This window comes from Ascaphus truei, chromosome 1 (assembly GCF_040206685.1).
Source record: "Ascaphus truei isolate aAscTru1 chromosome 1, aAscTru1.hap1, whole genome shotgun sequence".
NCBI lineage: Eukaryota > Metazoa > Chordata > Amphibia > Anura > Ascaphidae > Ascaphus > Ascaphus truei.
The window spans coordinates 173,249,207-173,262,481 of NC_134483.1; the positions used below are offsets into that span (position 1 = coordinate 173,249,207).

The window sequence follows — 13,275 nt, forward strand, 5'->3', positions numbered from 1 at the left end:
ACATAACGAAAATAGTATGTGTTACACATAGAGAAAGTTTAAGAGGAAATGTTAGATTGTGGAGAAGCTTTTATAAAACAGGGTTTGCTATTATGGCCACCGCATAACGTATACTGTACATCCAGAAGGAACTAAAAAGCATTAAAAAGAGCAATCCTGCCAAAATAGTGAATAGATTTTATTTTTCTTTACATATGAGGAACACTGGTTACAATCACTCTATTTTCAGCAACCCCCAGTTCCCAAGATGCATACCGTTATTGGTGACAGAGTGCGCCTTCATGGAAATATGGCCGCCGGTATCGTCCAATAGGGCTCTCGGCTTTCCATTGGCTTGCGGGATATTGTTTCACCAGGAGGGACCACTGGTGCTGATGGTGCTATTTATGTTAAAAAAAAAAAAATGCTAAGGAAAAAGTAGACATGCTTCATTAAATATGTGATTAACATAATAAAGGAAAATCAAGCAAAATACTTATTACAAGGGACTGAATGAGGGCCGTGTAATACATTTTAAAGGAAGATACTGTAGCAACTGAATGTGAGATATTGAAATAGCAAAATATTTTGCCCTTTCTGAATTAATAGGGGAACTTTGATAGAAGTGGAACACTTGCACATGCAATGTAATGTGTGCTAATTAACACAAACGTCTCTATGAAACCTTTTTCCTTATGAAATCTTTGAATCCCCTATCACACCAGATTAGATCACAGAGATCCTGTCACAATCCGTTACATCGAGAAGACAGCAGGAATGTCTGCTTTCAATTACGCACATTAATGCTCATTATGTACCTTCCCAAGACGTCAGGGTTGATTTAAAGGGTGACACATGATTTTGACGTATAAGAAGGGTCCCGCTATAAACCGTTCTCAGAGCTGCTCAGCGTACTGAGATGAGAGATCAAAGGGGAAAAAGAAATAACCCTAACCTACCCACCATTACGGGAAACATACATGATACCAGTGAACAATTCTGCTTAAAGAGTTAAAGATATTGTGGCCAAGGGGACTTACAATGCTTTATTTAGCGGCCTCTGTTTGTCATTGGGGGTGAGGTTCATGAAGGTCAAATAAGTTATACATACTGTATATAATAGTTTGAAAGGTGCACAAAAGGACTGCAAACCAGCAGTGACATGTATAGTACTGTATGTTCTTGAAAGCTTATACCCCTACAGTATAAGGACATACTTGAAAACGAGAGGTAACTCTCAATGTATTACTTCCTGGTAAAACATTTTATAAATAAATACAGTAGATTTGTCACCAAGGAGATGCTACGTACAATATGAAGCTCCTGAGAAGTGCATCTAGACACACAGCATTCATTTATTAACACTGGTGTGTAAGATGCAAGAAACGTGACTTTGTATTTGACACATCTCTGTTTTACAGGAGGGTTTAGGCCCCCTCACGAGTGGAGAATATGTTTGTTGTAGGTAAAAGGGAAAAGTCACCAACAGTGACGTTAAGCATAACGCATTCCTTTATAATGAGCTTGCTTTGTAATCCCTCCATGAATCCCCCTACCTCTCTACATATCACGAGGACATTTTTTAAGAGAGACGTGTTAAAAATGCGCCTGATACATACTAATTTTAGTCTGTTCAAAAGATTAAAGTAAATGTTACCTGTGGCACAGTGAAGGGTTCTTCAAAGTAAGGGGCATAAATATGTAGCATTGACTTGCTTTGGATATTGTGATGGATGGTACAGTGAACATGTAGTGGAGGCTCTTTATAACAGTTACCTGACGGTAAGGTGAATACAAGGTGTGTTTGGTGATTCTAACATTGTATTGTATAACTTCTCACAGATGTGATGCCAGCTGCTTAGAGTGCACCGGTCCGGGCGAGAAAGAGTGTACCAATTGTCCAAATGGCTACATACTAGAAGGCAGTGTCTGTGTAGTGGGAACGGTCTGTAAAGATGGTGAGTCAACGGGAGCTAAGGGATTTATTTCTGCTTAGCATAACAACTTGTGATGTACACACAACATTAGTCATCTGTGTTATTTCACTCAGATAATATTATATGTAATCGAGCATGAGCATTCAATGGGGGATAATTATCAAAGGCTTCACACTGTAAACCTGTGGCAATAATGGCGCAAATACAGTGAACAAATATCCCATGACTTTATTACATTTCAAAATAGCTTTTTTCTGGGATAAATCTGGAACTGTTCTGATAAATACTTTGATAAATGGCCCCAAAGTGGGTTGAGTGCATAGGATGAATGAAGGACTGCTCAGATGTGGTTCTGAAACTGTCGAGTGCTGTCTATCCACTATGTTTATCTATGCACTATGTTTATCTATGCACTATGTTTATCTATGTGAAGAGTGTCGTTGTGGTTAAACATCTCCAGCCCAAACTTTTATTACCACAGCACCCTTCAGATAATTTACAAAGCCCTGTACTTATTTATTCATTGTAGCTCTTCAAGCATCTAAAAGCACAGCAATATTATTACAGGTTGTTTGCTAATATCATTAAGATACAGGATACCATCCTTAAAAGGTAAATGTTTTTATTGCAAACAAAGGTTTTCATTTTGTAATTTTAAACACTGTTATGCCTAATGCTGGGCAGGTAGCATTATAGACAATATGATTGACTGATTTCCCTTTCTCAAAACAACAGCCAGCAACACGAGGTAGACTGAATTGACAAAGTGCCCCCACTGCTCTGTGTTTCTCCGACATTTAGTTCAAACTAAACCTAAAACATACATTATTTATAGATAATTAAATGTACAATGACACTTTTCACCAAAGCTCTGCCATCTCACATACAATGTGGGTCAGTTATGAAGAGTCGTGTGGTGATGCAATTGGTGAGAAACAGATTTGTCACTTTCTGCAGGGAGATGTCCTATTTTCCTTGGTTTTGCATCACATACATGACCTAATCTAGAGAAAAATCCTACTTTTGTTTTTACATCATAATTAATGTGAAAGAATTCTGAACGGTCTGATTATCAAGATTTATAGTCTTCAAATTAGTGGCCAGCCTCATATGACATTGTGTATATGTTATGAAAACATGACAGAAGTCAGGCTAACCAGGTAATACAGAATCTATATGTATAGTAAATAGGCCAAAATATTGGTTCTTAATATGTAACTACAGTAAAGAATTCCTTAAAAAATAAAATTGGTCTGTCTTATTCTCGAAGTACAATAAAGTTTGGCCATAAATGGACTGAAACATTTTTCTTTATTCTTCAACATGGAAGGAATAAATTCCTTTTGTGTTATAACTAGCGATGTACCGGGTAGCTGGAAAATACCTAGTACCTGGCCTACCGGCCATATTTAAAGTACCCGGAACTGGCCCAGGGTGCTGGGACCCAGTGCCGCGTAATTTTCATTCTGCTCTGCTCCCTCAGACCTCATCTTGGAGAATGGCAGGAGCAGAGCAGTAGAAGGCTTATCTGCAGCCAGCATCGGAAGGTGAGGAGGACCACAGTGACATCTTGGGGGCGGTGGGAGCAGCGGAAGACATCCTTCAGGCGGTGGCAGCAGAGGACGTCATTCTTCAGGCGGTGGCAGCAGAGGACGTCATTCTTCAGCCGGTGGCAGCAGAGGATGACATCCTTCACAGCCAGTGCCATTGGGAGCAGAGCAACATGTGACCGGAGCAGGAGTGTTACTATTGGACACCTGGGGAGGTGCTGTACTGGAAGTCGGGCTCCTCCCTGATTGTTCAATAGTAAAGCTCCTGCTCCGGTCATATTTTTCTCTGCTCCCACCAGCACCGGCTGTGAAGGATGTGTCCTCTGCTGCCATCGGCTGAAGAATGATGTCCTCTGCTTCTACGGCCTGAAGGATGTCTTCTGCTGTTCCCAGTGCAACCAGGATATCGTCATGGTCCTCCTCACACTCTGCCGCTGGCTGCAGGTAAGTCAAAACTACCCGGCCAAGTATTTTTATACTTTTTCCCGGGTACCAGGTACTGGTTACCCGGTATATTACTAGTTATAATCATTAATACAGGCAGTCCTCGGTTATCCAACGGAATCCGTTCTGGAAGTAGCGTTGGATAGTGAAACCGTTGTAAAGAGAGTTCCATGTTAATCAGTGACGGTGAGCGGTGGATAATGCATTCAGGCGTCGGAAAATGGCCCACAGGGAGGCATCGTAAAGCGTTAGATATGCCATTCGTTGTGAAACATTGGATAGCGAGGACTACCTGTACACATTCTCTATTGAAGAAGTTCCACAAGTGATTTGCTTTTCACGCGTAAGGAATTCAGTTTAACACCGTGAACATGAGTATTCAAAAATTTAGCAAAATTCAAAAGCAAGCATATGTCAAGACAACCCCAAAATGTTAAAACTTCAGTTGACACAATTAAATGACAGTCTACATACTTTATCAAGGTTAATTGTGTCTATTTTGCTGTGCGTACAGCAGTGGTTTCCAACCTTTTTTTAGTTAAGGAACCCCATGTGAAATTCTCAGGAACCCCAACCCTCTCTAACAGCGAGTCTGAGATCAGATGCATTGTAAATTCTTCTGTATTTGGTACAATTTTCAAATGACCAGAACATTGCAGGGAACCCTTTTTAGGGATGCCGGGGGGGGGGGAACCCAAGGGTTCCTAGTAACCCTGTTGAAAAACACTGGCGTACAGAATATGCTAGGCCTGCACAACACGCGGGCCGCATGCGGCCCACCTGCACTCATTGTGCGCCCAGTGACGGCTTTCCCCGTCCTCCTCCCTCCCGAGCCCACTTTCCCCCCCGCAAGCTTGCTTTCCCCCTCGCGAGCCCACTTTCACCGCACCCGGGAGCCCGCTCTCCCCCTCCTCCTCCCCCTCCAGTCTGCTCTCAGGACTGCACGCTCTATGCGTGTAGCACTTCCTGTTCCCGCTACTTGCGAGCGTGCTGTCCTGCCTGCTCTGCCACCGTAAGGTGAGGTGCAGGGGAGGGGGGGGGAAGGTGAGGTGCAGGGGGGGTCATTGGAGGTGCAGGGGAGGGTCATTTGAGGTGCAGGGGAGGTCATTGGAGGTGCAGGGGGGTGATTGGAGGTGCAGGTGGGGAGATTTGAGGTGCAAGAGGGGTGATTTGAGGTGCATGGGGGGAGAGTGATTTGAGGTGCATGGAGGGAGAGTGATGTGAGGTGCAGGGGGGAGAGTGATGTGAAGTGCAGGGGGGGAGAGTGATGTGAGGTGCAGGGGGAGAGTGATGTGAGGTGCAGGGGGGGAGAATGATGTGAGGTGCAAGGGGAGAGGGATGTAAGGTGCAGGGGGGGGCGGGATGTGTGTGGTGTGCAGGGGGTTATTGTGTGTTTGATGTGGAGGGGGAGAATTATGTGTGTGGGTGAGGGGGAGAGATGGGGGTATGAGAGAAATATGGGGAGTATTGCAAAGGTTGATAGTGAGGGTTTCTGGGGGAGATATAAGGATGATGATGTGAGGTGCTGGGGGAGATATATGAGGATTATGATGATGAGAGGTGCAGGAGGAGATATGAGGATGATGATGATGAGGTGCAAGGGATGATGATGATGATGATGATGATGATGATGATGATGATGATGATGATGATGATGATGATGATGATGATGATGATTTTACCTGTGTGGCCCAAATTTTTTTTCCTTGGAGCAGTTCGGCCCTTCTCACTTTACGAGTTGTGCAGGCCTGGTATATGCTATAGAATTCATGTGTTTGAAGATTAATTTCTACCTTTGACTTGCACCACTGTCTTTTTATTCTTCACTTATTAAATATTTCTTAATTTTTTCTCCTGTTTACCCCAGTGAGAAAACATGTACAGCTCTGTTTTACATTTTGATTTATTATTTTTTATCACAGTGACTCTTTCCTTGAGAGGTTTTGAGTATACTGTATTGACTGCAGAACAAAAATAACATTTCCAAGCACCAACATCTTCACAGCAACTTTATTTATAGAGTGTAAAGGAAGCACATTTGTAGTGTTAGAAGGGATTGTCATAGCTGTTTTGGTACAGGCTTTTCTACCAACTGTAATGTTTCAGTTTAACACTTTCTGTGCTGTAAAACACTGCAGGTCCCTTTGACACTTAAGTGCTTGTCTATATAAACACTCTTTAAGTCATTCCAATAAATTCTACATGGGTAAAAATTGGGTTATAACGGTAATTTCATAATGTAACTTTATTGTAAATTTGCCAGTGATGGCTCCTAATATATTCAACAATGAGCAAGTAGTAGAAAGTTACATTTGGGGAAATGTTCTCTACAAAACTTTAACTCTTCGTGTGAATAGTAAGTACTATTTGTTTAGTAAATCTCTTTTTCCACCCAATATCATTATGCTTTTTGATCCTACCGTATATATGAAATACTTTACTATATTTATCATATGTTTTTTTCCATGTTATTTTCTAACTTTCTACTGTTTTTTTTTCTCTTTCATCAATGGATACCAATCACTCACTGTCGGACCACTCTCTTCCTTCCTGTCGAAACAATGTTGAATGAAATTTCCTTTGATGGGACCAAATTTCCTTGCTTCCTGCTGCTGAATGGTTTCTCCCACCCAATCTGCCTGTTCTTACCAATCAAACCCTCCTCCGTGTCCACCGTGTCCTCCTCAAAATCTTCATATTTTTCCTCCTTCCCACTGTCATCCTCTGAAAAGCAACGGAAGAAGCCTGGGCAGAGGGAGGCTTCTGCATGCTAGTAAAAAAGAACAACCTGTGTCTAAGAAAAGTACTTCAGCAACTTTGCTGCAGAACATGTACACTCAAGGGGTGAATGGGCTGCTGCTACCTGAGGTCCCCTGTCCCTTTAGACTTCTAGATTTTTCTTATTAATGATAAAAAAAAAGCCACCTCTTTCTCCCATGCTCTTTTGCCCCTCATTCCTCCTCTGTTGGGGGAAATGGTGAACTGTTTTGTTGGAACTTCAAAGGAAAAAAAAAAAAAAACTACAACAGACCTACCTTGTATAACTGGGTGTTTACACCAAAGCACCTGGATACACAGTCAGTATTGTGTGACCAAAGCATTGATGCCAAAATAAAGGTTCAGCTAATGATGTGATATCAGCTAAAAGGTATTGCCTTTTCTTGTTCGTTTTTTGGTCTCCCCCAGACAGAATTGGATACTTCACCCTTTTAACTCCTTCAGTGCCGAGGGGGTTTGCCAAAAACAATATGTATATATATATATATATATATATATATATATATATATATATATATATATATATATATATATATATATATATATAATGATGGTACATTTATGTTCCCGGTGTTTTTGACAAAAGGGTTTCTAGTTATCGCCAAGGTAAGGGATTTGTTATTCTATCATGTATAGCTAATAAGCGGGAAGTTACACGATTCTAAGTAGACTCCACCAGGGTCACAAATGGCTCACAAAGGCTTACCAACGTCTGAAAAGGATGACTGTGATTGTAGGCAAATTGAGCCCCAGGAGTAATAATGCTCAGGGGTTATAAAGCAGTTTGATACAGTACACAGTCATCTCGTAAGTGAATGGAAGCAAACCAAGATTTAGTTAAAAGATTAATGAGATAAAATATGTTTGCCACAGGTTGTATATAGCATTCCTCTCCTTGAGGCAGTGATCACTAGCAGGTGCTGAATAAGCCTCTGTTTATAGAGAGAAAATACCTGCATAGTCACTGCTTTCCAGGTATTGGCCTCACTTCTCTACATTCAAGTAGGTAAAGGAGTGAGTAGGCCACTGCCAATGCTTCTATTCAGCCAATGATCTCAGTTGACTGAATAAGAGGTGCTGATGCTTTAACTCATGATCATAGGGGTTGAGCATCTCTCATACACTGAAAAGGTCATCCTCACCAGCACTGCAGGGGTTAAGGCAGCATGTTCCTGGGGATATCAGAGACATTGGTTCTGCACGGCAAGACTATTCCGTAAGAGTATTTAAATGTCACTTGTGGCACATTCCATGTATTTTGTAATTCTTTATATATTTTTGCTATTTTGTCTTCTTTAATTACCGAGCTGTCCATGAAAAAAAGCTGAGCACAGAAGTGTAATTGATTCTGCTCCCAATGAGTTCTCCTCTTCATCACTGCATTCTTTTAGCATTTCGGTAACGCAAGAGAGTATATGACATCATATACTCAGCCTCACATGTGTCATCTGGCACTTTATGCAGCAGCACCAGATACGTGGCCTATCTGAAATAAGTGGTTAATAAGTCGTACTGCTCTCACAGCTGTTGGAGATTTATTGCGCGCAGAGAAGTCTGCCATCATTTTGGCCTTTTTTTATATGTCAGTCGTTAAGAAAGTGAGACTCTGCAATAGAGATGTGTGCTTATCGCTAATTGTACAGATGAATCTCATGATTGAAACAAATTAGAAAAGTAAAGCGAATAGGAAAAGTCCCAACTTCATTTTATTCTTTAAAATAGATCGAAGTCGTCTCACAGAGTGTTCTGTCCCCCCGGTGTGTCAATACTGATAACATTAAGTGAATATCACCGCTTTCTATTATTTTACTTGTATCTAAGCATGAATAAGCGCTTTGTTAAGCCAAGAGATTTACACACCCTCAGGCCTGCAGCTTTCGTTACAAAAGAAAGGGACAAAATGAAGCAACATAAAAGCAAAATGTGATCCATCTCTTTGTAATCTGCACTAGGTAAGTCCTCACGACACAAAGTAGTTAGATACATTGACGCAATATGGTGCAAGGTCCCTGAAATGACCTTGATGCATGTTCCCCTTTGTCTTTTCCTCCTTTTCCTTCTTTGTTCATACAATAAAAATCTGTTAAATTGTGTTTAGGACCCTCTGGAATTGAAGGGATTTTGTCAGTTTTCTAGGGTACTAGCTCTGTCTCCTTCAGTCTCTTAGGGGCTTATTCTATTAGCTCCACAGTGGATGTTTGCACTGTGATCGGATGAAAACTCCCAATGAACTGAACGAGAATGCTAGTTTCAAGCTTGTAAAATAAGCCCCTTAGTCTGCCGATCTTTACTCAGTTGGGCTGGAGCCATGGTGCCGCAGACTGTGGGAATGCCTTAAGGCAGTGATCACGTCCATGCGGCGTGCGGAAGCGGGAGGAGGCGCGCGTTGCGCAAGATATCAGTTGAAACTGATTTCTTGGCGCGACAGGCCAGTCACGGGAGCAGTTCGCCCAATGAGGGTGAACCAACTCAGTGACGCCCTTGGGCACGCCCCCCACTGGCCACAAAACGCACCCGCTTCACGCGGGTGACATCACGGCCGTGCATGCCCACGCACGGGCGAAAGCACCATGGCCCCAGCCTTAGTTTTCAGTAGGGCTAAGGGGAGAGTGGAGGGAATAAGTGTCATAAACTGAAGTATTGCACATTGTGTCATTTGAACACTACATGACTGTGTCAATGTATAACGGCGGATTGTTCTATTTTGTGCTCCAAATTGTTTCACTGCTGCCATGAGTGGCTTGGGGAGTAGATATAGGTGGAGTTACGGGAGGAGTTAGAGCTGTATTATAATCGGGTGTATCAAGCGTTGTGCCTAAAACTGGTACGGTTTTCTGCTCTTTTTTGCGTCCAATAAATTCACCAGGTTTAAGTGGCATTAACCTCTGCTCCAAAGAGATCTGCAGCAAATGTAAGAAGCAAGATTTATACACTGGTCGCTGGCGCAAATTGATGCAGGCACAAAGTTTTGCTCACTATTTGGGAGAGAAATGCACTATTTTGATACGTGTGTCCATGGGTGTCGGCCATAGTGCCAATCCAGAACCCACTGTTTACATCCAGTTTGTCTCCAAACCTTTGACGGCCTTAAATTGTATGCAAAGAGGCAGTACTATTTACTCTCCCTTTATCTCAAGGTGGCCAAGCAGCTGTTATTATTTGTAATGCGCAAACATATTCCACAGTGTGGTACAGAGATGTGATAATTATATAAACAGTTACATGCAAATAAGGACAAACATGCACAAACAGATATAGGGAGGTAATGAGGACCCTGCTCATGGGAGCTTCCAATCTAAATGGAATGAGGGATAATACTGAAACAAAAGGTAAAATGGCTGCTCATTGTGGGGTGGAGTATGCCTCAGGAGCAGCTGTTGCCTTAATAAGTTCATATATCAATAATAAGCAAACTCCTGCAGTGCCTTATCATGATTTCAGCCACAGGTCAATACTTCAAACGCTTATAACTTCTTGGGGCTAGATTCACTAGTTTTACATCAATTACAAATTGTTGAGCAACGCGTTTACTGCATGATTTTGACTGACTTTGGACGTTTAAGGACATTTGGCCTTGGAGCCCAACTTTCCCTTCAGCCTGCCAGCTGTTCCTTTAAGGCAACGGGCACTATCGCGCGCGGGCGCGCAGAGACTTCCTGTTGCTCCGTAGGAGGAAGTGAGGCGTGTGTGAGCCGCAGTGTGTGATTCACTAGTTTTACATCAATTACAAATTGTTGAGCAACGCGTTTACTGCATGATTTTTGTTTCAGTAAAGTTAGTGTATACATTAACAGCACCAACAAACCAGCCATAGCAAAAAAACCATGCTTACATTGTGGCCACAGTGAGCGTATGTTTGCTGAATCAAATGAACGCATCGTGCATTAGTCCTGTTATATTGTATGCTATACAGTAGATATAGGCAAAATGCATTGGATACCATTAAGTATGTACAGTATGCTGGCATATTTCTTCTCTGGCTACATCAGTTTAGCATGCATTCAGGTTCAATAGGTATACAGTAAAACATAGTTCATCATTTATTTTTAGCTCTAAGTAGAAAGAATATGTTGAAGGCAGCAATCCCCTTAATTCTGTTATTTATTTTCTTGTTTACCTGAGGCAGGGGCCCATCAGGGTTATGCGGCACCACTATGACAATCACAAACCCCACAATTCAACACATATTGCGCATAGAAACGGCGTAAAACCTCAGCCAATTTACAGCAGCAGTAACATTGGCAGGAACATCTCCTATTTCCTTAAAGTGACAGGAAAATATGAGAACAAGATCTGCTAAGGTACTTGGTTAGACCAGGATGGTCCTGGGATGGGGGAGTCCCAGTTTACATGATGGAGAAAGGATGATGATTAAATACATAAGAAGGTGAGTTGGTGGGGTTGCTGCTTAAATAGATCCAGCCTACAGCCACACTACAGTATGTAAAAAGCACACATTTTTATTCTCTCGGAATAGCAAGGCTTAGTGAATAAAGAAGGAATACCATTTGTGCCCCATAGCATATTTGCAAACAGAATGTATTATAGTATTCTTAACAAATGTTAAGTATAACAAATAAGACGCCAATTGTCGTGGATTACTGTATTTGCTATAACAAATTTACACAATTTCAGTAATCTAGCCCTTTAAAGGGTGATTTACGAAAGCCTTCCAGCTGCAAAACTTGGGCTAAACCAAAGCAAATGAATTTCGCTAGGTTTATCCAAGGAAAACGTCTTTGATGAAATCTGATCCAGATATTTTGTTTCAGTTTTGCAGCCGGGGCACTGTAATACATCTCAAATCATTTGGGAACGCTGATACAGAATTGGTTTTCAGGGGTGAAGTGGTTAATCAGCACAGGTGTAATGATGCCAGTGTTGTTTCTTCTAACATGGCCACAGTCCTAGAGTTGTCAATATTTACAGATGTTATCTTGAATCGGTCTAACCATATCAGCTGTAACTGCCATGTTGGATTACATTAGAGCTTCATACAAAATATATGGATATATGGTTCCTTGTTTTATGACTAGAAACAGTGACATTTAAAAAGTGTCTAAAAAAAACTTAGGGGTATTTGTAACAAGGCAAAAGTAGTGCAAATGTGGGTGTAAACATAATGGCACCATATATATATATATATATATATATACAGTATATATATATATATATATATATATATATATATATATATATATATATATATATATATATCAAATAAATAAATCCTATTGATTTCAATAGGATTTTTGTTCTTGGATATATATGGTGCAGATTTTGTTTCCTCACAAATTTATCTGAGTTTATTACATCTGGAGCTGACAGATCAAAACACCACCTCGGACCTGGCAGATTGAAGGAACACAACCCAGCTAGATTAAATAGTCACAGACTTTAATGCATCTCATTATACTATTGCTCCAAGCAACTCCTCCACTTACTATTCTAAAGCCACTCCCCAAATCTCTTAACTGATGCATGTGGAGCAAAACACCACAAAGCACCCTATACATTGACAGAAGAGAGCTGCACAGTCATAAGGGAATCTGTACCATTTTTGTTAGAATGCCTCAAATTTGCTTCATTTTTAAGTTTGATACATATCCACTAATGTCTCCTCAAACAAAGTCAATTGTTACAAGAATGTCCTATGTATAACATAGCTGGCATTTCTAATTTCAGAATCTGGTCGTCAGGTGGCATGGAAATTCCACAAACCTTATTATGTTATGTTGCTTAATTGGGACTCCACTGGACTGCAGCTAGGGCAGTTCAATCCAGGGAGCTATCAGCCTCTCTTCCTTCCGAAGCTCTGGAAGATGCATTGTCTGGAGCAGCCAGACAGAGGCCCTGTGACTCTGCGGAGGCGCCCCGGAATGTGAGTGGTGGGAACATATGCCGTGGTAGGCTGTGCAGGCCCTCTTCTTAGAGTGGCCTGATGCTGTGACATCATACGTGCAATTTTGCAGGGCGTACAAGGTAGTGTATTTAAAGGGGCAATGTCAGCAATGGTACCTACGTATGCAGAGGCGTGTTGTGACTCAGGAAGCTGTTAACTAATGCAGAATGAGTTTGGAAGCTGTATCAGGCAAACGGTCACTGCCCAAATCTAGGTGATTCCCTAGTTAGTTATGCATGTTACAAAGAGAGTGCTTATCAATGGAATTAAGATACATATTTATTTGCTGCAGTTCATCTGGGGGTCAGTCAGAAGACGGAACTTTGAAAACAGCTGTGGAGGCGTTGCTTCATATGAAGAAGGCTACAAAAAAAATCCATGATCTGTGCTACATGCAATAAACCAGCTGTGGAAGTGGAGAAGTATGCAAGGATTGTCTAAAGTCAGCCGCATTGGAGACCAACGACCAGATGTCCAGTTTTATATCATGGATGAATGATGCATTCTCTTAAGAGCATGGACACATCAGTATTACATGCAATTAAGTAATCACAGAAGAGGTTTAGATCCCAAACGAGCCTAGATAAGAAAGGAGAATGCTCTTCTGAAGTGTCCTCCCAGCAGTACTCGGAAGGAGAATATTGGGACTCTTCAAAACGGGATGTACTAACAGATATTTCGATTT

General features: G+C 41.5%; 1 protein-coding gene across 2 annotated transcripts in view; it reads left to right on the forward strand.

Annotated features, from left to right (window-relative positions):
* The window catches only part of PCSK5 (proprotein convertase subtilisin/kexin type 5), a 470,036-nt gene that overhangs the window by 346,900 nt on the left and 109,861 nt on the right, over positions 1–13,275 (forward strand). The window contains exons 20-21 of one of the 2 annotated variants that reach the window (XM_075598537.1): positions 1,822–1,937; positions 6,643–6,985. In XM_075598537.1, the coding sequence (XP_075454652.1) occupies positions 1,822–1,937; positions 6,643–6,758 (232 nt within the window). In that variant the 3' untranslated portion in view covers positions 6,759–6,985. Of the gene's footprint in view, positions 1–1,821; positions 1,938–6,642; positions 6,986–13,275 lie in introns of those variants that run through there. The other variant, XM_075598528.1, reaches the window with a different exon arrangement.